The sequence below is a fragment of the Megalobrama amblycephala genome, linkage group LG18 (genome assembly GCF_018812025.1).
Source record: "Megalobrama amblycephala isolate DHTTF-2021 linkage group LG18, ASM1881202v1, whole genome shotgun sequence".
In the NCBI taxonomy this organism is placed as follows: Eukaryota; Metazoa; Chordata; class Actinopteri; order Cypriniformes; family Xenocyprididae; genus Megalobrama; species Megalobrama amblycephala.
The window spans coordinates 32462259-32488172 of NC_063061.1; the positions used below are offsets into that span (position 1 = coordinate 32462259).

The window sequence follows — 25914 nt, forward strand, 5'->3', positions numbered from 1 at the left end:
TGAAACCTGTCAAGAACATGTTCCAGATCTCAAAAGATAATAGGAAGAAATTGAATAAAGAAATGCTAATTTCCAGTTTTTATGACATTTAATTACATTTTCATACAAAATTCTCTTCACTGCAAAAAACACCCACATATAATCAAATCAAATAACTATTTTCTATGAGTGTAGAAAATAAATCAATGTAATGATTTTCATTACATTTATTACAGCAAGAAGTTTTATTATTATTGTTATTATTATAATAAATTAAAAATTATAATATTTATAAAATTATAATTTGATATAATATATATTTATTTATTTATTATTTTATTTATTTATTTATTTTCATGTTTAATTGTCATGAAAATAATGTCACAATGTCAAATATGGTCCTACACAGTAGGCCAAGTACAAAGTAAAATTAACTATTTAGTGTATAGTGTGTGTGCAAATCACAATTTTTGTTTAAAATAGAGATCACGATTCTCCCACAATTCTGAATAGACAACTAAACAAAGTAACATAATTTACTAGAGATTCTGACATAATGTTAATATCTGCAGTGTATTATAAAAATACAGGGCTCGACAATAAGGACTGCCCGATGGTCCGGGGCCAGTGTGAACGACGCTCGGGACAGTAGATGGAAAGGTCACTTGCCCGATCGGACCAGTGATGTAGGGTGTGCGATATGTCGTCTATGATATTGTAATTGTTGATTTAACGATCTGATATTATCGATTATGTCCCTCACCCTTTACAAAAAACAAACAAAAAAACACCCATTGAGTGCACGCATGCACTACGTGACGTAGTCTAGTAGGTTAGACTAGTGCATATTTAGATGCACGCATTCACTGCGTGATTTAGTCTATTAAAATGCATTTAGAACGCCCCCCAGAATTCAAACATTTCATATTTATATAATTTAATATTGTTAACCAATATTACACAAAGATCACAGTTTTTCTCCAAATATTAGCATGATTAAGTTACAAATGTGATATTGATTTTATTCAGCGTACAGTTTAATGAACAAGGACTTAATATCAAGTGACTTACATTTTACACACCAAATCGTCTGTTTCACTGTATTTCGCCAACGGGCCAGTAGAAAAAAAATCCTTAGCGTTGAGCCCTGAAATGTCTAATTCATTTGAATAGATTTTTTTTGTCGATTTGAGTGAATGATTCAACGACTCACTCAAAGTCTTCACTTGTTTCATTACTGAATGAATCAGCATTTTTAAATGAATCTCTTGAATGAATGATTCAATGACATACATATTTTAAGTCACTTGTCGCCACCTACTGGTGTAACAGTGTAACTGATACAATCTTTATTGAAAGCGTCAATTTACTATATTATTTTGATTGCTACCGTAGACATCAGTGTTTATATCTGAACTATAAACTTTTATCCAAGACAGTACTTCTGTGATCATATGAATCATTAATAATGACACTGAGGTGTCAAGTAACGAAGTACAAATACTTAAGTAGAAATTTAGGGTATCTATACTTTACTGGAGTAATTATTTTTCAGCCATCTTTTTACTTCTACTCCTTACATTTTCACGCAATTATCTGTACTTTCTACTCCTTACATTTTAAAAATAGCCTCGTTACTCCTATTTCATTTTGGCTTGTTTTCATTCCGGCTTAAAAAAACTATCCAGATAAATCGCGCCATCCGGATAGAGTGAATTTGATTGTGGTTGGATGAGAAGTATAAACATATACCATTCTGACACCCTATTGGTTTGTACGCGATCCATCGCGCCTGCACATGTCACAAATCACGTCACACTCCAGCAAGGAGGACAGTGTTGGGGTCGTTACTCAGAAAAGATTATTTCTAAAAAATTATTATTTCTCTACTACTTGCTCATTTAGGCTATCAAACGGGTGCTTTCTCTTCGTCCTCTGCAAATTAAGCTAGGTAGTTCGGTAGAGAGGCATTTGAATAAATTAGCGTATACACCGGTTTTTAAACTTTTTTTTTTTTTTTTTTTTAGCGCGACCCTTTTTATTTATGTGACCCATAGTCCTATACAACCAGGTAGCTAAACAAGCCAAAACGAATTAATTTAAAACTGCAAAGGCCTAAGCTTTTGTCCTTAATGGCATTTTTTTTCCTTACATTATACTTTTACTTTTATACTTTAAGTAGTTTTGAAACCAGTACTTTTACACGTTTACTTGAGTAAAAAGCTTGAGTTGATACTTCAACTTCTACAGAAGTATTTTTAAACCCTAGTATCTATACTTATACTTGAGTATTGAATGTGAATACTTTTGACACCAGTGTTGAAAAGACTGTTTGTGAAGCTGTTTCATATCTATACATGACAACAGATCTCTCTGGATCAGAACGCAGATCTGAATGTTTACTCTGATCGTACTTGACAGTGGTTTAATAGACACGAGAATTGTTGTCATTTAACGCTTTTGTCTTTTAACGAACATGCAACTCTGTATTTTTAGAGGTGAAATTTGACCTGGATGACGCTCTTCCGAACAACACTTTCCATCTGAATCAGTTAGTGTGAAGTTGCAGATTAAATAGTACAAACGCTTTCTTTGCTGTGCTCATAAAACCGTGTCCCTAATCTGATCTGGTGCTTCAGACACAGAATCTGAGCGCGTAACCCTCCAGACGATACAGTATTGTGCTTTAATCTTTCAGTGGTGTCTCTTGAAAGTCTCTCTGAGCAGAGCAACCAGTGCAGGCTTTCAAAGTGCAAAGGCAGATAACAGCGGGTCGCTTTTGGATGTTTAGTCTGGAAACAAAACTCCGCGAAACACTAGACGCCTCCACACAGCCTGTGAGCATCGGTCCATGCGTTCATCACAGCGGCTAATCGATGGAGCATCATGGGTAATATTGGCAGGCGCTTATTGGCATCACTGTTTCCAAAACATTCCCAGGAGTTCAGTGATTGGCTGGAGCTTCAGTGAACTTCATTCGCCTCAGAAAAGCGTCCCAGAAACAGACCTGTGTGGGCTGCAAGTGATAAAACCTTCATGAATATTTCCCACAATCCTGCAGAGATGAAGCTGAAAATAATCGCCGGGTTTCTCGCTGGCTGCAGCATGTTCATCTTCTGTCTAGTTCTAGTATATCTGTATCCGTGCTGATTTCGGGTTCAGTAACTTCACGCAGCTCTCACAGCAGAATTGAATCTGATAAGTTTTGTTTTGGTTGCTGTGCAGATCATCGATGATACGCTCCATCCCATCGGTTAGATCTGAGCTTTTGTTGAGTTCCTTCAGGGGAATGAGGTGCTCTTATGCTTCAAATCAAATCGTTTTCTCTGAGCCGTTTGCTACAGATTATCTCCAGAAGCTGTTTTCTGGCTCTGAATGTGCGTGTCTGTACATGAACACAACCTGGGACCGAAACGCTCTGCACATGCATGTGATTCTGAAACATGTCTGACATGTTTGTATCAAGCTGATTTAAAACCGCACTCATGATGCATTAGCTGAGCTTTCCTGTCTGTGTTTGTGTATTCATGTACGCGTTTGTTTTGACACGTTGGTGTAGTTGGAGTTTGTCTGCATGACAGAAACACAAAATGCATCATCAGAAAGATCAAAAAGGAAGTCAGATAAATGCAGCGGTTTGAAGAAGAATGTAAATCTAGGGCTGGTGAGCTGCTGAAATCTGAGCAGGTTTATTCTTACCACATCAACATGCCTGAGAAATGCTGACTTGAGTGTTTTCTCTGTGTTTTGACGCTTTTATCTTCCTGTCTGTATGTAAATGTGCTGATCGCTGAACCCTGCCTTTCTAAAAATCGCATTACGGTGGTGGTTGCTTTAGTTTATTAAAAACTCCCTTTAGTTTGTAACCCCCATTCAAGATTTTAGCACTGTGGTTTTATTTTATTAAAGTATTCATACATCATAGTTTTATGCAGATTTAAACAAAACATTTCAGTGTGTTTTACTTCTTCTATACTTGTGTTTTTTGAGTAAATGAACATGTTTGTGTGAGATAGAGTTTTGTCGTTGCAGCAGGATTACACAATATTTAGCTTTATTTTAGCCAATATTATAGCTTTAATGGCAGAATGATCATTTTTAGATGTATTATACTATAAAAAGTCAGACAAGAGCACATTACTGCAAATGCCTGATTCCACTCGTGTGTCTTTGGGGGCTTTCACGCCGGGAAGTAATAGGAACTTGTTTATAGGAACTAGCCGCCAGTGCAGTCCTGCGAGAACTAAATGTTCCCCTAGCGCTATTCCCCTAGAGCAATTTTCCCGGTTACATTCGTAAGTTAAGAATAATTTATATAATAATTTGATATAGTTATTCATGTTTAATTGTCATGAAAATAATGTCACAATGTCAAATGTGGTCCCAAACAGTAGGCCAAGTACAAAGTAAAATGAACTAATATAGTATATAGTGTGTGTGCGAATCACAATTTTTGTGTTTAAAATAGAGATCACGATTCTCCCACAATTCTGAATAGACAACTAAACAAAGTAACATAATTTACTAGAGGTTCTGACATAATGTTAATATCTGCAGTGTATTATAAAAATACCTTTTTGAGTGAATGATTCAATGACTCATTCATAAAGATTTCACTTGTTTCATTACTGGATAAATCAGCGTTTTTAAATGAATCTCTTGAATGAATGATTCAATGACAAATACATATTTTAAGTCACTTGTCACCACCTACTGGTGTAACAGTGTAACTTTATTTGAAGCATCAATTTACTATTACATACAATTTAATTTTGATTGCTACCATAGACATCAGTGTTTATATCTGAACTATAAACTTTTATCCCAAATAGTACTTCTGTGATCATATGAATCATTAATAATGACACTGTGTGGTTGAAAAGACAGTTTGTGAATAGGGTTGTGCCGATGAACGATATCATCTTCCATCGTGATGGCTGACCGACATCACGATGGAGAGACACCATCGTGATGCCACGCCCCCGCCCCGCTCCGCCCCTTTTATTCCCCTCACATGCAACCTATTGGAAAGCCCGGATGAGTCATTAGTTGGGAAATAAAATAACCCTTTCGCACGTAAGTTTAAAACATTCTGGCTGACCCCCCAGTGTGAGTTTTTCAAGGCGACCATTATTTAGAACATATCACTTTATGGTTTCCATGGTGACGCGTCATTGCTTGTCATGTCACACACCGCAGCGCTCTATGACTGATGATCTGCTTTTATTTCAGTTTTCTTTTTTTATTCAAAATATTCACTAATTTGTTAACTATAACATGAAATATCTGATATTCCGATTGCCAAATATCTGAAAGTGGATGTGTTTTGCTGTTTAAACAACTTTATAATGATTGCGTTAGTTGAGCTATACCAAAGACTATAGAATAACACTTAAAGGGACTTTGGCTATACACGTTATGGCCGTCGTCATGTTAGTTTGTGCCGCAGGTTCTGTTGGATTCACAACATCTTATATGTATTTAAACATCCGAAACCTAAAATAAACATTTTACTCCACGAACATGGAAAACCGCGATAGATGGACAGAAGAGAACAAGTGAAACATGATTATGAATTTCTAGCGACACCGGGCATCAACCACTAATAATGTAATCTAATAATGTATAATATAGGACTGCTAAACAGATCAAACTAACGAAGACAGAGAACGAGAGCGCGGTGTGCTCAGGCTCTGGCTAACTCGTTCTCAGCACCGTCAAAATAAAGGTCCTGTACAAGAACCAGAGCGGCAGGATGTGAGTGACGGCTTACGTCAATTCAGAGTTCCTACCTCTGGTGTGAATGCAACCAGGAAAACAACCCTAGGGGAACTTTTAGTTCTCGCGGGAATGCACTGGTGGCTAGTTCCTATAACTTCCCAATGTAAAATCCCCCAAAAGACACACGAGTGGAATCGGGTATTTGCAGTAATGTGCTCTTGTCTAAACCGGTCTATTAAACCTTTGTCAAGTACAATCACAGCGAACATTCAGATCTGCGTTCTGATCCAGCACGTAAGTTTAAAACATTCTGGCTGACCCCCCAGTGTGAGTTTTTCAAGGCGACCATTATTTAGAACATATCACTTTATGGTTTCCATGGTGACGCGTCATTGCTTGTCATGTCACACACCGCAGCGCTCTATGACTGATGATCTGCTTTTATTTCAGTTTTCTTTTTTTATTCAAAATATTCACTAATTTGTTAACTATAACATGAAATATCTGATATTCCGATTGCCAAATATCTGAAAGTGGATGTGTTTTGCTGTTTAAACAACTTTATAATGATTGCGTTAGTTGAGCTATACCAAAGACTATAGAATAACACTTAAAGGGACTTTGGCTATACACGTTATGGCCGTCGTCATGTTAGTTTGTGCCGCAGGTTCTGTTGGATTCACAACATCTTATATGTATTTAAACATCCGAAACCTAAAATAAACATTATGTGGTTGAAAACACTGCATATTTGTGATATGAAAAGTGCTGCGCGTGTCCAGAGGACATCGCCCAACCCTATTTGTGAAGCTGTTTCATATCTATACATGACAACGGATCTCTCTGGATCAGAACGCAGATCTGAATGTTCGCTGTGATTGTACTTGACAAAGGTTTAATAGACCGGTTTAGACAAGAGCACATTACTGCAAATACCCGATTCCACTCGTGTGTCTTTTGGGGGATTTTACATTGGGAAGTTATAGGAACTAGCCACCAGTGCATTCCCGCGAGAACTAAAAGTTCCCCTAGGGTTGTTTTCCTGGTTGCATTCACACCAGAGGTAGGAACTCTGAATTGACGTAAGCCGTCACTCACATCCTGCCGCTCTGGTTCTTGTACAGGACCTTTATTTTGACGGTGCTGAGAACGAGTTAGCCAGAGCCTGAGCACACCGCGCTCTCGTTCTCTGTCTTCGTTAGTTTGATCTGTTTAGCAGTCCTATATTATACATTATTAGATTACATTATTAGTGGTTGATGCCCGGTGTCGCTAGAAATTCATAATCATGTTTCACTTGTTCTCTTCTGTCCATCTATCGCGGTTTTCCATGTTCGTGGAGTAAATACACTTGCAGCGTCCCAATTTGCCTACTTATACAACACTCTAAAAGTATGATATTTTTTTTATTTTTTTTTATTTTTTTGGGTGAACAAAAAGTACATAATTTTGAGTGTGTAGCAAAAGAGTATACACGCTTATACTATCACTTCATATTGCGTCTTTGCTCTGTGTCACATTCTGTCACCGTTAACTGGCCTGTCAATCATTTTAAATCCTCTACATTTCATTTAGCTAATTTCTTACTGTATCAGAGAGAAATGCACGGACTGTGTTATACGGCTTTTTAAAAATGGCAGGTGCCGGTGTCTCGCATGCGTTCGGCCAATCAACATACACTTAATACGTCACTGGTAATTCCTATTGTGCGGGTCAGACTGTACTCTGAAGTAGGAGCTAAACGAGTTCCTATAACTAAAATCGTCCCCAGTTCCTGCGGTGCGAACACAACAAAAAGAGGTACTTCCACCATGAGGAACTATGAAAACATCCTCTGGTGCAAAAGCCCCTTTTATGTCAGAATAACTGTGCATGAATTACACCTGCAGGCTGAATGAGGACACAACATCTCTTCTCATCCTCATGCATACATTGATGTTTCTTCAGTGAAAACAGGTGAAGATGGTCTGTTAACCAGAACAGATTTCATCATGATTCTGAGCCATTTTCAGCTGTCACACAGCAACTATCATCATTTTTATCTCATCTGAAGGAAATGAGAGGGATGCTTCTCTGTGCAAAATTTCACAATTTATGCACAATTTTTTTTTTTATATTTTTTTTTTTTCAATGCATTTGTCTTACCATGACAGATGACTGCAGTCGGAATTCCTATGGCACTTGGAAACGCTCCATTATCCTGTGTGCACGTATCGGATTAAATCCGCTGTTGGTCCGGTTCACTCCTGTAATCATCCTTCAGCAAACAACCAGTTCAGGACACACAAATGAGCCCGTATAGACACAGTTCAGCATGGCAGCAGTGTAGATACAGTTAAAGCCTGTTCACCCCCAAAAAGTCTCAAACTGAACCCTTTTATAATGATGAAAGGCCCCCTACCATAGGTGGTATTGTATTTTTAGTATTTTATTTTTTTACATTTTTAGAATTTATTTATATATATATATATATATATATATATATATATATATATATATATATATATATATATATATATATATATATATATATATATATATATATATATATATATATATATATATATGTATGTATATATATATATATTTTTTTTATTATTTCTTTGTTTAAATTTTTTTTTGTTTATAGTTATTGCATTGTTATTAATTGTTTTATTTGGATTATTTATTTTTGTTTTAGATTTTATAATTTTTTATTTGACTTTTGCTACTTATTAGTTCTTTTATTATTAATCATTTGTTATTTTATTTAGATTGTAGAATTAAATGTATTTTTGGATTATTTTTTATTTATTTTTTATTTTTGTTTTACTGTTTATTAGTTATTATAGTATTATTATTATTATTATTATTATTATTATTATTAATTATTTTTATTTTTATTTAATTTTTAGTTTATTTTTTTATTTGATTCATTATTTTATTTTGTTTTGCTATTTACTATATTGTTTTATTATTAATTATTTATTTTTCGAGTTTTACAATTTAAATTGTATTTATTCTTTTGATAAATCAATTTATTTATTTATTTTTTAATGAAATTAAAAACTAACACTCATATTTAAGATTTCTGTCCAGATGTTGATAAAGTTTATTTTTGAAATGAAGTGATATGTAAAGCGACTGTGATGCACATTTACTCAGGCATGCAAACTTTTCTCTGTGACTGATGAAAACTCAGATCATGTTCAGTGTAAATCGAAGTGTTGCAAAACAACCGCCCGAGTCTCTCGTCGTGTTTCACGTTACTCCCGGTGTGACGGTGACATTGTGTGAGCATTTTCTTTAGCCGTGTTCCATTTGAACTCTGACTTCTGTGCGAATCCTCCGTCGCCCAGCAGCCAACAATAACAGGAAGGAGTGACATTCCAAGAGGCTTTGTTTGAGTTTCTGGGACTCGTTCGGATCTTTGAGTGTGTAAAGACGTCAGTTCATCACGTTTCATGGGTCGTGAGTGTGTGAGTGTGTTTCAGACGTCCTGTATGAATGATTCAGATTGATAACAGATGTTCAGTCCCGGCTCTGGTTACCTCACTTTCCTGCATATTAAAGGCTGTCTAGTTAGTTTGTTGAAATAAACATCCGTCTTGTGCGATTAGAGAGAGAGAGAGTGTGTGTACTGTCATATACACTAATGTATTTTGAGATTTAAAATGAAATATATTTTAAATTAGAAAAAAAATCTATGCTCTTTCTATCATATTTTAGCATATATTCCACATATATTTCCCCCTGTTTGTGTGTTGTTGCATTCTGCACTATATTTTAAAATAGTATCAGACGTTTGTCTTGAATTTGTTTCCTGTGTGCCGTGCATTTTGGGATTTTCTTCATGAAGATTTTATGTGATGATGCTTTCCATTCCTCAGAAGGAAGCATGTCTCAGCCTTCCTTTAGAAACGTCTATGATGCACTCAGTTTATGATCGGATCTGGGGCCTGATGTATAAACTTTGTGTACGCACAAAATGGGCATAGAAATATGCGTACGCATTTTTCCACGCACATATCGGGATTTATAAAAAATAAACTTGGCGTAAATAAGTGCGCAATAACTATTTTAAATGAAAAACTTCTAAATTATCCTATTACATCACCCAATAAATCAAATTGCATCAACCTGAATTATCATTATCAGCATTCTTAACCAGGTGCAAATACTTTGAATTTACTAATTTTTTTTAATGAATGGGCTATAAAAAGGTGTGTGCTTATATAACATATCATCATAATGGATGCTCCCCCCCCCAGGGGAGACAAAAGTGATATGAATTGAAAGAGGAGTTGAGAAGTTCATTTCCAGCTAATTTAGTAAAACCATGTCAAATTTAATAGCCATTTAAATACCTTTACTCAATTATCTGGACTACGAAACTTTGGGAGATTATTTTTGAAAGTCTGTTCTTTGAAATTAGCTTTAAAAAAAAAAAATCGATTTTTTTCATTGTTTTTCCACATAATCGGCCCATATCTTAAAATAGAACGTTGCGACTTCCGACTCATTTCGCCAGATCGGGTGACAATTGCATTTATAGTCCATATCTAATATTTTCCAATGTCTTGTACCTTTGACGGTGTTAACCGTGGATTTCACGTGGATGGGAACATGTATGGAAATGATATGCAGATGAGGTTATGCATAGTAAAAGTAGGCGTCGTAAGCTCCATATATGGTGATTTCGGGGAGGAGACAGGGTGGAGATGCACGTGCGCACAATCTTCCGCTGACTGGGATTTATAAAGGGATTTGTAGGCAGGATCTGGCGTACGCATGGTTTTATAAATCAGATTTTTTTTGTGCGTACGTACACTTTTAGTAGGGATCCTACGCACAGTTTTATAAATGAGACCCCTGAAGTTGTCTGATCTCAGAGCAGTTTCTCAGCAGGCTCACACAGGTTCAGACATGCAGGAGTCCCATCATCATCATCATCATCATCATCATCATCTCTCTGTAAGGCTTGCACAGCTGCTGCTTATGGTTACTTGACCAGTCAACTAGGGAAAATGAATATATCTTTAAATGTGTTGGTCCAGTTTCCCTTTTCTCATTCATGTGACTTAGAATTGGCTGTTTCAGGTTACTGAGCTGAAGTCATGTGATCCACAACTAGTCAACACAGGCCTAATGCTTCAACCATTGTTATTTTAGCTTCAATAACATGCTATTAGAGACTTTGTTCATATTTTAATTATTAGAAATAATTTTATTTTTATATTTTCTATTTTCACTTTAATTTTAATTAATGTTTTTATCTTTTTTTTTATTGTTTTCTAAATATGCCTATAGCTTTTATTTTTTATTTATTAGTTCTAGTTTTAATTATTTTAGGACTTAGTTGAACTGTGAAAACAAATAAATAAATATATATATATATATATATATAACTTTTATTTTAGCTAGTCGCCCTAGTGACAACATAAAAAATATATATATATATGTATGTGTGTGTGTATATATAATGTATATTAAAATAAATTTGATATTTACATTTAAAATAAAAATTTAATAAAGTTTAATATAATAAAATTAATTTAAAATATAAATGTTATATGTTTTGTCATCAAGACAACTAGCTGAAATAAAAAAGATTATATATTAAAATTAATTTAATATTTAAATTTAAAATAAAATGTACCATAGATAAAAACTAAAATAAAATGTAATTAAAATTATTTAAAATATATATTTTGTCATCAGGGCAACTAGCTGAAATAAAAGAATAATTTCTTTTAAAATAAAATTTAAATAAAAAAATAAAATTTGTATATTTTGTCATGCGGGCAACTGGCTGAAATAAAATGTTTTATGTATTTTAAAAAGTAATATTTAAATTAAAATACAATTTGAATAAAAAATAATACATATTGAAAATTTTTTTACATATTTTGTCATTATCCACTGTGACAGTGAATTAGCTAGTCTGCATTCTCTCTCACCAGTGTCTGATGTCAGCTGTCACTCAAAGACGCATCATCAGAACGCATTGATTAATTTCACACAGAACATCTTTTGTTATTGTGTCTGTAACCCAATCAGACCCCGCTCTCTCGTTGGTTTGTACCCCGTCAGTGCGCCGGCGGCCGTGAGAAATATCAAGCGGTCGTCAGTGATGCGTGATGGAGGATTTGTGTTTCCTGGAAGCGTTTGTGTGTGGAACAGGTTTGCAGAACAAGTGTCAGGAATCAAACGCGCCGCGCATGAGGGCGTTGGACCGCATCGAGCTCAGATAAAGCGTCAATGATGTTGTGATGTAATCATGGCTTTGAGTGAATCTGTTCAAGTCAATCATTGCAAAGCATTTTCAGTTTCTCAGTCATTTCACAGAACGAACCCACTGAACGAAAACAATTCACCAAAATGCATCAGACGTGCCAAAACAATACAGAAGTAGAAACCGAGATTGACTTTTATCTGCCACATGATTTAAAGAACGCATCACTTCCTCTTTTGTCTGAGAGGTAAAGCGGTGCTCAGTGCGTCTAAAGAAAGAGCTGAGCTCATCTGAAGAGCGTTTGAGGGGATCTGGGAGTTTTGGCTGCCGTCTCGCTCCAGCTGTGGAAAACCTCACAGTCCTGCAGCAAAACAATCCGTTCTGAGTGCTGAACTCTACAGGAAGTTCAGCACGGCTCTCTCTCTCTCTCTCTCTCTCTCTCTCTCTCTCTCTCTCTCTCTCTCTCTGCTTCTGCTTCCACATTCTCCTTCCAGTTTTTCCATCATCTGTCCTGCCAGAAGAGATCTTGAATTAGACCTCAGTGAATGACCAAGTTTTACCAAAAAAATAAATCAACTGCAGCAATGCATGTGCTTTAGATAACTGCAAAAATGACCAGCTCACTATATATACACACACATTATATAATATTATTCTTATTATTATTCTTATTATTACTATTATTACAACTTAAAACAGCTGTTTTTTTATGTGAATATATATATATATATATATATATATATATATATATATATATATATATATATATAATATAATATAATATATATAATATATATATATATATATATATATATATATATATATATAGTAAAGTGTAGTTTATATCTAGTGATCAAAGCTGAATTTCCAGTCTTCAGTGTCACATGATCCTTCAGAAATCATTCTAATATGATGATTTGATTCTCAGGAAACATTTATGATTATTATCAATGTTGAAAACAGTCATATTTTTGTGGAAACTGTCATGCATTTTATTTTTCGGGATTCTTTGATGAACATCATAACATTTTGTAACATTATAAATGTCAATTTTGATCAATTTAATGCATCCTTTGGTTGTGTGCGTGTACTTGTTTTGATACTTTTGAGGACCAAATTTCCTCACTTATATTGTGAAATACTTTCACAACCTATTAGTGAGACATTGACTGGTCCTCACTATTTTAAAAGGCTTATAAATCAGCCAAAATAAGCTTTTATTTAAATCTCGTGATGGTCACATGTTTCTGTGATGGGTAGGTTAGGAGTAGGGGTTGAGTTAGGTGATAGAAAAATATCATTGACCTGATATAAAATCAGTGGAAGTCTACGCAATGTCCTCCCTAAGATGGCAGATAGTGTGTGTGTGTGTGTGTGTGTGTGTGTGTGTGTGTGTGTGTGTGTGTGTGTGTGTGTGTGTGTGTGTGTGTGTTTTTGTGACATATCAGGACACAAATTTGTGTGACATGGGTGTGACATAAGTATTCCAATGTTCTTCATTTCCATCTGGAGCTGTAGGCGTCATCTTTGTTTCTGTCGCTCTATCAGATGTCAGTATTCATAATGAGTGTTTCACAGTTTTTTGTTCCATTTTTGAATTTGGTCGTCATGGTGACGACTCTTCAGTTCTATTCCTCTGAAGTGTTTTCCCCTCTCTGTCATTTTTTCCTTTTCTCTGGGTACAATTCATGACATTTACAGTCAAACGACAGTCTGAACATTGGTCCTTAAGGGAGACACTACAGGCAAAAACACCGTTTTTTCGGGCACCTGTCAATTTTGAGATTTTGCACTTTTTGGCTTTTCATAAAGTGTTTTTTCAGACTGGTGGAAAGAAAACATCCAAAATACACTTTTAAGTGTATATTTTATAGCACTTTATCTGTTTGCATCTATAGATTTAAATTACAGTAAATATCTTTTAAAGGCCGTTTTCTCAAAATGAGTTTTTTTCTCCTGCTCTGAGTCAGAAATCTCCAGTTCAGCAGAACTTACATACACCAAACTTTTTTTTCTATATTCTGAAGGTTTTTACAGAGGGATTTGTTGATATATAATTTGCCTGATTTTATACAACATTTTATTCCTAAAAAAATTGTGAAAATATTTTTTTTTCTGGCTGTTGATAGTATATTCTGATTTATGGAGTGATAAAAAGAGAGATCCAAAATTCCCTCTGTAAAAACCTTTGAATTCAATATGTCCAAAAAATTAAACGAGAACTGTGAACCTGATGTCATCCAATATTCAGATTTTTGTTCTAGAAATGTATGCAAATTAGCACATATTTAATTAGATAATGCCTCATTTGCATATTTAAACATTTACATTTTAGAAAATTTGTAATACAAAAAATGTTTGCAATTTTTAATGTAATCAGTCACATGGGGTAGTATGGTGATATCTGTTAGTTAATTTTTTTACCCTATTCACCTGGGGTGTCTCGCCTTATAAAAATAAGAAAAGTGATTTTTAGCTGTTTTCGCTTTTATCAAAGCTCGTTTGGTCTTGTTTTAAATCATTTGAGGTCATCTTGAAGCCTGCTGACTGAAAAGTGCTGCTCTAGATCCGTTGATCTGAAGACGAGAGCGCAGAAAGTGTGTGTGTGTGTGTGTGTGTGTGTGTGTGTGTGTATCAGTGTGTCCTGCAGTGTTTGTTACTCTACACCACTGCAGACTCCTTCAATAACCCGTCTGTCTCTCTTTCTCTAGGCTGCGAACGGTTACGTCCTGTTATTCGACATCCTCGGAGGGTTGGATGAGAAGTACCTGTACGAGCCTGTCTATCCCAAGTGAGTAACCCTCGACCTTTGACCCTGTTGGTCTGTAATATGCTGGTACTTTGCAGATCCAGATGCCCCAGCATCAACTTTCTCCATTTGTGCTATTTTTTTTTTTTTTTTAAATTGTATTTATTCAAATAAAATATTTAAAAAAATTTTTAAATAATTTAAATATTTAGAACGTCTCTAAAAGGAGGTTTTGTCAGGTCTAGCTCACTTCTGTATGATTTATAAGCTTTTTGAAAAATGGGGACATGGGGTAATTTCCTCATAAGTCACCCTCTTCTTGTAATACCCATGTCATTATACACATTTGTGTCCTGATATGTCACAAACACACACACACACACACACACCTGTAGCCCACAGCAGTTTGGTGACACACACATTGACCTCGATGAGACTCTTTGAAATTCCCAAACACAGTCAGATCTTCAAAGGACGGCGTTTGTCAAGTCAGGACACACTCTCTGTGTGTGTCGTTGTGCTCCTGGTGTTTGCAGGTTTCATCTGTAAATACCAAGAAATATAAAAATGCTGTTTATGGGCTGGCAATGATTGAGTGTGTTTATAATGGTGTATGTGTGTTTAATGTTGTGTGTAATGAAGCATTATGATCACACAGACTAAACAGATTGTTATTCTTCCCCGTGTGTGTGTGTGTGTGTCAGGGGCAGTGCTCGTGTTAAGGTGACCCCGGGCTATAAGGAGGAACAGTGTGCTCCGGCTCTGACTCTAGAGATGAAGAAACCTGTCGACCTGGAGGCTCCTATCAGCTGGTACATAAACGCACACTCAACTCTCTTACTCACACACACACACACACACACACACACACACTCAGAAAAATCCAAAGAGCATCTTGATGTATGTATATGTATATGTATATATGTGTGTGTTTATGTATATATTAGGGGTGTAACAGTACATGTATTCGCCCTGAACCATTGCAGTTCTGTCTATACAGTCAGATGATAAATACAGTCAGTCACAGGCGATGCTGTTTACTAACCGCCACAACAGGAAAAAGAGCAGAAGAAGAAGAACAGACGATCTGTGCATATATATGTTTACATGTAATCTCCCAACCAGTGTTTCAACAGCAGAAAGACACGAATAAAACAGCTTGAGAATCATATCTCACATAGCATTACATTTACCTCAGGCAAGTCATTCAGTATCCACAGCATATTAGTTCACTAGAGCATTTCACTAAATATATGCACTATATGAGCTTATATATTCATTATATTTACTTGACCTGTTAGAAATATGTTTAAATAAATTTGTCATGAAAACAGGTTATGATATGTGTAAATGATTATATTTCAAAAATGAATTGGAGTAATAATTTTATGATTTTAGATTTAGAAGTTAATGCAAAACCTGCCTTATGTGCAATTTACATGTTTTATTATTTGAGTGTTTATTACAGTACAGTCCAAAAGTTTGGAACCACTAAGATTTTTAATGTTTTTAAAAGAAGTTTCGTCTGCTCACCAAGGCTACATTTATTTAATTAAAAATACAGTAAAAACAGTAATATTGTGAAATATTATTACAATTTAAAATAACTGTTTTCTATTTGAATATATTTCACAAAGTAATTTATTCATGTGATGGCAAAGCTGAATTCCTTCAGAAATCATTCTAATATGCTGATCTGCTGCTCAAGAAACATTTAATGTGTACAATTGTACAAAATATTTGTGTACAATATTTTTTTTCAGGATTATTTGATGAATAGAAAGTTCAAAAGAACAGTGTTTATCTGAAATCTAATCTTTTGTAACATTATAAATGTCTTTACTGCCACTTTTGATCAATTTAATGCATCCTTGCTGAATAAAAGTATTCATTTCTTTAATTTCTTTTCAAAAAAATAAAAATAAAAATTCTTACTGACCCCAAACTTTTGAACGGTAGTGTATAATGCTACAGAAGCTTTGTATTTCAGATAAATGCTGTTCTTTTGAACTTTCTATTCATCAAGGAATCCTGAAAAAAAAAAAAAGTACACAACTGTTTTCAACATTGAAAATAATCATAAATGTTTATTGAGCAGCAAATCAGCATATTAGAATGATTTCTGAAGGATCATGTGACACTGAAGACTGGAGTAACGATGCTGAAAATTCAGCTTTGCATCACAGGAATAAATTACTTTGTCAAATATATTTAAATAGTACACAGTTATTTTAAATTGTAATAATATTTCACAATATTACTGTTTTTACTGTATTTTTAATTAAATAAATGTAGCCTTGGTGAGCAGACGAAACTTCTTTTAAAAACATTAAAAATCTTAGTGATTCCAAACTTTTGGACTGTACTGTATATCTAAAACTAAATAGTGGCTGAATTTAATAGTTTGGGCTCTGTTGTTAATTGTAACCTTTAATATTATAGTAATGTGCAAGAAAGGGCTTCCTGTATATAGCTTACAGCATTAGCTGAGATAACATTTTCTTGAAGATTAAGAAAATCTAATTATAATTGAATTTATTTAAAGAATGTTTTATGTTTAGTTTTCTCCATCCTGCTGTACCGAACCCGTACCAAACCAAACCCGGATTGATATGAAGTGTGTGTGTGTGTGTGTGTGTGTGTGTCAGTCTGCAGACGCTGCAGGAGGATCTGTTAGTGGCGACGGCGGACGGTTACCTACACATGCTGCACTGGGACAGCGTCAGTAACGGCCGGAGAGCGGTTAACCTGTGCACCGTCCCGTTCTCCCTCGACCTGCAGTCGTCCAGAGGTCAGACACAGTTAAACACATGATGATCCTGACCAATGAAAGTGTGTTCAGATCCACTCCAGTGTGTTCCTGTGTGTTTATCTCGTGATGTAACGTGTCTGTCAGTAACATTGATTTACGTGACCTGACACTATCGGACAAAACTGGATCTGAATAATGACACTATTGTCTTTTTAGAGCTTCTTTACAGCTGAATTTGAAGTTTACATCTTCCTGTTTATTACTGTGAAGCTGCTTTGAATTGTATAAACCTCTGTAGAAATAAAGCTCGACTTGTTTGCTCTAGGAGGGCCGTGTTTGGACCTGGAAGGTGTTTACATTCGGGATATGGAATATTGCGCTACGCTGGACGGATTTGCTGTCGTGTTTGATGACGGGAGACTTGGATTCATCACGCCAACCGCAAACAGACTCGCCACAGACGTAAGAGAGACACCCAGTTCGTTTAACCAGATGAGTTATCATTAACTGATACTGTATGTCAGGTTTAACTGGAGCTCTCTTTGAGATGTTGCTCCAGCATGACAGAAGTTGACTGACCACAGAAGATGGTTTACCCTCATGTTTCAGAATGCAACATATGTTATGTTATGAATTCAGAAAGACACTTGACTTGATGTGTTTGTGTTCATGTACTAATGTTGTGTGTGTGTGTGTGTGTGTGTGTGTGTTTCTCTGTAGCAGCTGCAGGGTGTTTGGGCCGCCGACGTCTCTGATGGCACGTGTGTCGCCGTCAACAACAAATACAGACTCATGGCCTTCGGCTGCGCAAGGTGCGAGTGTGTGAGAGTGTGTGCAATACAGTCTTCAAAAGAAATGAAAATACACAAGTTTGTTCACAAGTTTGGGGTCAGGAAAATTTTTTTTCATGTTATTTTTTCTCTTCTGCTCACCAAGGCTGCATTTATTTGATCAAAAATACAGTAAAAACAGTGAAATATTATTAAAATTTAAAATATATGTTTTCTATGTGAATATATAGTAAAGTGTAATTTATTCCTGTGATCAAAGCTGAATTTTCAGCATCATTACTCCAGTCTTCAGTGTCACATGATCCTTCAGAAATCATTCTGATATGATGATTTGCTGCTCAAGAAGCATTTCTGATTATTATCAATGTTGAAAACAGTTCATATTTTTGTGGAAAATGTGAGGCATATGAATTTTTATTTTTCATGATTCTTTGATGAATAGAGAGTTCAAAATTTATTTGAAATATAATCTTTTGTAACATTATAAATGCCTTTACTGTCACTTTTGATCCATTTAATGTGTAATTTCTTTAAAATAGATCTCACTGACCTCAACCTTTCGTATCTGTAGTAATATTTTTGTAGTTATTCTCAGCCTTGATATGTTTCATCAGGTAGAAATTGCTCTTTTTTTGAGTGAAATCATCACAAATCACTGGAAAAGTGTGTTTCTTGTGTTGAGTTGTAATGATTGTGTGTTGCAGCGGGTCAGTGTTGGTGTACATGATTGACAGCTCTACAGGATCCATGCAGCTCTCTCATAAACTGGAGTTAACTCCTAAACACTACCCAGGTGAGACGCACCTCACGCCGGAACAGGGTGTTTAACATTAAAACAGCAGTGAAACCACAGGAAGTGGCTTCAGTCCAACCCACCATCCACAAAAGCCACAGAGCCTTTGTCGCAGATGGAGGATGATCCTTTTATTTACTGTTCGTACGTTTAACCTCAGACCCACAATCCTCTCTGATCCCCTGATCCAGTGTTCGGTCATGATCCGCTGACGCCCCCTGATGGCTGCTGTGGGAATCATCTGATCACATGAAGCTCACAAACTGTCAAATCACTGACTGGTTTTTCTTAGTGTCAGTCTGTCAGGTTTGTTTCCTGATGAACTAAGATAAATCAGTGTAACAACAGGAAATCACTTAGCATCATATTTCAACTAATGGTGTTCATTTTTCTCTGTAATGTGTGTCAGACTAAAATAAATGATCCATAGATAAGACATCGAAGGCTCAAACTGATTTTCCTTAGCTATATTTTGGGGGTTTTTAACCTAATTTCATTTTTTAACTTTTCCTAGATTTTTATTTAATTTTTTTATTCTGTTGATTCTTATTTTTAATGAGAAAACCCTGAATCGGACCATTTCTAATTATGCCCCAAAATAGGCAGTTAAAAAAATTAATAAAAAAAAAAAATCTATGGGGTATTTTGAGCTGAAACTTCACAGACACATTCAGGGGACACCTTAGACATATATTACATCTTGTAAAAAAAAATTAAAGTTATTAAAAGATTTTTGTTTGGCCAATCCATTCTCGTATAGCGTGTCAACGAATTTGACAGTGAGAACGCAAAAATTGATTTGATGCTGTATTTTCACAATGATTTACTGTATTGACATCAAACTTGGTATATGTCATTAAAGGCATGACTTGGGGGTACATGCACAGTATCGTCACTGCGCCACCTACTGGTGCTGAGATAGGAAAAATGGCTATTTTTGCTTTTAACTTTTGAATGCCTTGTCCTAAAATCATGGGCATGCTGAGTTGAACGAAATCCAATTTTCTTTGGCCGGCCATTTTGGGCATCTGCCATTTTGAATTTTGTTATAAAATGCTGAACGTATCATTACGAAACTTCGTATGATTCATCGAGGCCATGTTCTGAGAGGACCTGTAAAGTTACAGGTCAGCGCACCCTAGTGGTCAAGAGATATAATGAACATAAAAAATTCCGCATAATGTCATTTAACTTACATCATTAGATTTGTTGGCTTATGCCGAGTCCTACAATACCAAACTTGCCATATTCCACCACACTTACTGTCCGCCATATTGAATTTTACTCAAAACCTACTTTTTCGAACTCATCCTACAAAATTTGTCCGATTTGTAAAAAATGTGGTATGTAGCATCTACAGACACTCATGACAAAAAGTTATTAAAAGATTTTTTGATAGACCCAACCGTTGTTTTATACGGCGTCAACAAATTTGACTGCGAGCACGCCAATGAATATGTGGCTGTATCTTTGCAAAAGTTTTGTGTATTGACACTAAACTTGGTACATGTCATCACAGGCATAACTTGAGAATGCATGCAGAGTTTCGTCATAGCGCCACCTACTGCTCAGAAGTTATAAACCATATTATGTTATAAGTGCTTTAACTCATGTAATTTAAACAGCTTTATCCTAACCTCATGCTCATTATTAAAGGTGAATTTAAAAAAACATTCTGTACATTTTTAAACAATTATTTTCAATTCTTTCTATTCATAATTTACTTGACATGAAAATAGCCATGTTAAATTATAAACACAATAATTTCCAATAACTAAATATCAGCTTAGTAACATTACAGTACAACCAAACTGTCTCTTTTTTTACACTTTATTTTGTTTTTTGTTTTTTTTAATGCATTCAGTAATATTACAGTACAATCAAACTACTCTTGAATTTTTTTACACTGATTTTTTTTGTGCGTGTGCATTTTTCCATCAAATGTAATTTTGTTGTTGTTGGGTTTGCTTTCGGATCGTTTAATTGCATATTTTGTCTGCTCAAATTGGTAAAAAATCAGATATTCAGAGAGGGAAAAAAATCACAAACAAACAAAATTCCCATTCCAGCTTACTTTTCCATATGTTGATCCTCATTTCACTGTCTTCTGGAAACATTTACCCTGGTTTAGTTAGTCTGAAGCTCATTTTAACCTCCCTCCCGCTCTCGTCCCAGATGTCTGGAATAAAACGGGCCCTGTGAAGATGATCCGCTGGTCTCCGGACTGCAGTGTTGCCATGGTGACGTGGGACTGTGGCGGTCTGTCCCTGTGGAGCGTGTTCGGAGCTCATCTCATCTGCACACTCGGAGAGGACTTCGCGTGAGTCGCACAATCGCACTCCCATGACTTTATTATCACCACGGTTTTACTGTCTTTACTGTACTGTAACTCAGGTGATGCCACTAGTTGAGTTTTGCATCTTCTGGTAACACTTGGGTCTCATTAGAATTACCTAACAGTGCATTAACTAATATTGCATAATTAATATATTACAACAGGCTGTAATTTCTTTATGTAAAAATCAAATGTCTTACTTCTTTCTTGTAATATCATGGTGTAGTGGGGTCAGTTGCATAAACTTTACATTTCAAAAATTACAGTGTTTACATTTAAAAATAATTGGTAACCCTGACCCTAACTTACCAATAATGTCCCATTAACATTAACTAACAATAAGCAATAAATTTGTTACTGTTTTTATTCATCTAATTAGTAGTTAATAAAAATACTGTTCATTGTTTGTTCATGTTTAAGGTCTCATTTGTTAACAAATGCATTAGCTAACACGAACTAACAATGAGCAATGTATTCTTAAGCTTTGTTCACAGTGCATTAAGTACTATTAACAGATAAAACTTTTGATCTTAATGTATTAGTGTTGTAATTAACCTACTAATACATTAAGTGAGATTGATAAATGCTTCAGAAGTGTTGTTCATTATTAGTTCGTGTGAAGTAATGTAGTTAACTAATGTGAACTAATGAAAACGTATTGCAAAGTGTGATTGTTTGTCTTGATGTTTTCCTGACGCAGTTATCACTCAGACGGCACGAAGAAAGACCCTCTGAAGATCAGCTCTATGGTGAGTGTGGAAACATGAACTTTATTCACCATCATAACACGATTCATAACCAACACAAAACAATTGTTTACGTGAACAAAAATGAAGCACATTCCAGCTGTTTGTTTCAGTTTGATTCTGTTTATTGTGCTGTTATGTTAGTGTCGTTGAGATACTATTATAGTTTTGTTCTTGTTTTTATTTTTTGTTTTTCGTTGTCATTTTAATTTTTAATGTTTTTAGTCATTTTCTTTTGTTTTTGTCATTTTCTTTTTTGTTTTGTTGTAATTTTAATTTTTTTTAGTCATTTTGTTTTGTTTTTGTCATTTTTTTGTTTTTTTTGTCATTTTTTGTCATTTTGTTTTGTTTTTGTCTTTTTTTGTTTTTTGTTGTCATTTTAATGTAATTTTTTTAGTCATTTTGTTTTGTTTTTGTCTTTTTTTGTTTTTTGTTGTCATTTTAATGTAATTTTTTTAGTCGTTTTGTTTTGTTTTTGTCATTTTTTTTGTTTTGTTTTTTGTTGTCATTTTAATTTTTTTTTTTTTAGTCGTTTTGTTTTTGTCTTTTTTTGTTTGTTTTTTGTCATTTTAATTTTTTTTTTTTTTAGTCATTTTGTTTTGTTTTTGTCTTTTAATTTTTTGTTGTCATTTAAAATTATTTTTTTTTTTTTGTCATTTTGTTTTGTTTTGTTTTTGTCTTTTTTAATTTTTTGTTGTCATTTTTAATTTTTTAATTTTTTAGTCATTTTGTTTTGTTTTTGTCTTTTTTTTTTTTTTTTTTTTTTTTTTTTTTTTTAGTAATTTTGTTTTGTTTTTGTCGTTTTTATTAGTTTTTTTTTTTCTGGGGTAACATTTTACAATAAGGTTTCGTTTGTTAACATTAATGAACTACATTAACATTAACTAACAATGATCAATATTTCCACAGCACTTATTAATCTTAATGTTACTAATACATTTTTATATTAAGTTGTATTTGTTAACATTAATGCACTTAACTTGAACAAATAATAAACAATTATTTTTACTAATAGTATTTTTATATTTTATTATATTTTAAAATTAATAATATTTTTATACTAATTAATACATTTTTTTAATTAATAGTAATACAAGTTAAGTGTTTTGTTCTCCCCTCATATTTACAAAATTAAAAATATATATAAAATATTTACAATATTTTAATAGTTTAATTGAACTTGTGGAGTGATTTGAAAACAAATATCCCCTCCAGACATCACTTCTGGCTGCTACTGTATATATAAAATAAGTTTTAGGTTATTTAATTAATTTAGTATTTCAGCTTAAAACTAGCTGAAATAATAGAAGTAATCATTAATTTTATTCTAGTCAATGTTTATTTTATTTCAAGTAATGAAAATGTTATTTTTATTTATTTTTATTTTATTTTAGTTTATTTTATGGTTTTAGTTTGAGTTTAGTTTTGAGCTGATTGAATGTATAGCTTGAATGAAATGTAAAGGCAAATTCACACTGCAACATCAGTGTGTTCCTGACGTTGCTGTCTGTCGGAGCTCGTTTTCTCCGATTGAACATGCTGAATCGGCGCTTGTCAGGTCGTGGAATGTCTGAGATGTGACTGTAATCTGGTGATTGTCCGAGTTGGTCAGTGTCTGTCGGTGTGAATTGGCCTTATGTCGCATTGTATAACAGCGTCATGACTGTGTGTGTGTGTGTCGTCAGAGTTGGGGTGTGGAGGGATACCACCTGTGGGTGATCAGCAGCATGGACGCCACTCCTGTGGAAGCAGAAGGAGACGAGAAACTCCAGCAGGCCGGGATCCTGCAGTTTCAGTTCATTAAGAGCGCGCTGACCGTCAACCCGTGCACGGTGAGAGACACTTCATTCACACTGCAGGACCTAATGCACAGATCCATTACATTCACTTAAAACAAACCGACTATGTGTAATGACTCTCCATTAAAGTGCATGTGACTGTTCAACCCTCTACGCACACCTTGGCAATAGAATTGCCATTGGCTAGTAAATTAAACCAGACTGATTTTTTTTTTTTTGTATAGATATAGTATAGATGGTCTTACATCCGTGTGTGTGTGTGTGATCAGAGTAACCAGGAGCAGGTGCTGCTGCAAGGAGAGGACCGTCTGTATCTGACCTGTGGAGACCCGACTCAGGCTCACAGCGCGTCGGACAAGAGCTCGTCGCGGGACAGCGGCAGCCCTCTGCACCGGCCGTCAGCGTCCACCCCTCTCTCTCAGGGTCTCAGCACTTTACTGGGCCACAAGCACTGGCAGGTGGTTCAGGTACATGATCACACGCTCTCAGCTCAATCACAAGATCAAGCTGTTTCATCTCAGAGTCTGAAAGATGCTTTATTTTCCTCCTCTCTGCAGATTCACAGCACATATCTAGAGACAAACTGGCCCATCAGGGTAAGAACCACCACATTGTGCTCATATTCTAAACACTTAATACTATTTTTATACTATTAAGGCTATTTTAAAAGCACCACAACACATTTGTTGCCTCATACAACGTGCAATATGACTTTAATGGCTATATTTGGAATATATATATACATTTCAAAGTGCAATATGTCTCAATATACACTACCGTTCAACAGTTTGGGATCAGTAAAATCATTACTTTTATTCATCAAGAATGCAGTAAAATTATAAAAAGAGACAGTGAAGATGTTACAAAAGACTATATTTCATATAAATGCTGTTCTTTTGAACTTTCTATTCATCAGAGAATCCTGAAAAATAAAATGTATGATGGTTTCCACAAAAATATGAACTATCAACATTGATAATAATCATGTTTCTTGAGCATCAAATCAGCATATTAGAATGATTTCTGAAGGATCATGTGACACTGAAGACTGGAGTAATGATGCTGAAAATTCAGCTTTGATCAAAGGATATAAATGACACTTTTCTATATATTCACATAGAAAACAGCTGTTTTAAATTGTAATAATATTTCACAATTTTGCTGTTTTTACTGTATTTTTGGTTAAATAAATGCAGCTTTAGTGAGCAGAAAATCTTACCGACCCAAAACTTTTGAATGGTAGTGTACATTTTATTAACCACGGCAATATATTTATGTGGAATATTGTATATATTTTATAGTGTGCCTCTGTCTATATACTTGTAATTCTTAATTTTTAGCTTTTTAAGTTTGTGTGCATTGCTCTCTGAAAGTTTCAAAGTGTGTGTGTGTATGTATATATATATATATATATATATATATATATATTATCCTTGTAGATATTTGGCTCGGTTTGTGGCTTATAACTCTTCAACAAACTTTTTTCAATCCGTGTGGGGGAAATTTAATGTGAAAAATACCAACACTGCTGAAAAAGTGGGCGGGCACAAATGCTCTCTATAGATGTAGATATGCGAATGTGGGCGGTCATAATATGTTAATGAGCTTTTCAGTGTTCCATTTGGTTCCAAAAATCCATTTTTAATAAAATGAATGATTTAATCCTGCTGTTTTGTGTGTTTAGTTCGCAGCTATAGACTGGTCTGGTCAGTGTGTGGCCGTCGCTGGTCGCCGTGGATTTGCACATTACTCCTTATATACCAGGAAATGGAAACTATTCGGTAACGTCACACAGGTAAACATCCCTGCATCAGTGTTTTTTCATTCGAAAGGTAGAAGCCTGTGATGGAAACTTTCTAAACTGATGTGTGTTTCCAGGAGCAGAATATGGCGGTGACGGGCGGTCTCGCTTGGTGGAACGACTTTGTTGTTGTTGCCTGTTATAATTTCATCGACCGGCAGGAAGAGGCAAGAGCGCTTACACAAACAGTCCTCTGATTTGTCAGTATTGATTTGTGTGTTGTTTAATCAACTG

The 25914-nt window shown here is 34.9% G+C and overlaps 1 protein-coding gene across 2 annotated transcripts in view; it reads left to right on the plus strand.

The window, feature by feature from the left end:
• The window catches only part of ric1 (RIC1 homolog, RAB6A GEF complex partner 1), a 54077-nt gene that overhangs the window by 16618 nt on the left and 11545 nt on the right, over nt 1-25914 (plus strand). For both annotated transcript variants that reach the window (XM_048166948.1, XM_048166947.1), the window contains exons 3-15: nt 14626-14705; nt 15368-15475; nt 17312-17454; nt 17741-17877; nt 18136-18227; nt 18911-18999; nt 21175-21319; nt 22035-22083; nt 23766-23912; nt 24149-24346; nt 24437-24475; nt 25564-25674; nt 25758-25847. In XM_048166948.1, the coding sequence (XP_048022905.1) occupies nt 14626-14705; nt 15368-15475; nt 17312-17454; nt 17741-17877; nt 18136-18227; nt 18911-18999; nt 21175-21319; nt 22035-22083; nt 23766-23912; nt 24149-24346; nt 24437-24475; nt 25564-25674; nt 25758-25847 (1428 nt within the window). The remainder of the gene's footprint in view (nt 1-14625; nt 14706-15367; nt 15476-17311; nt 17455-17740; nt 17878-18135; nt 18228-18910; nt 19000-21174; nt 21320-22034; nt 22084-23765; nt 23913-24148; nt 24347-24436; nt 24476-25563; nt 25675-25757; nt 25848-25914) is intronic.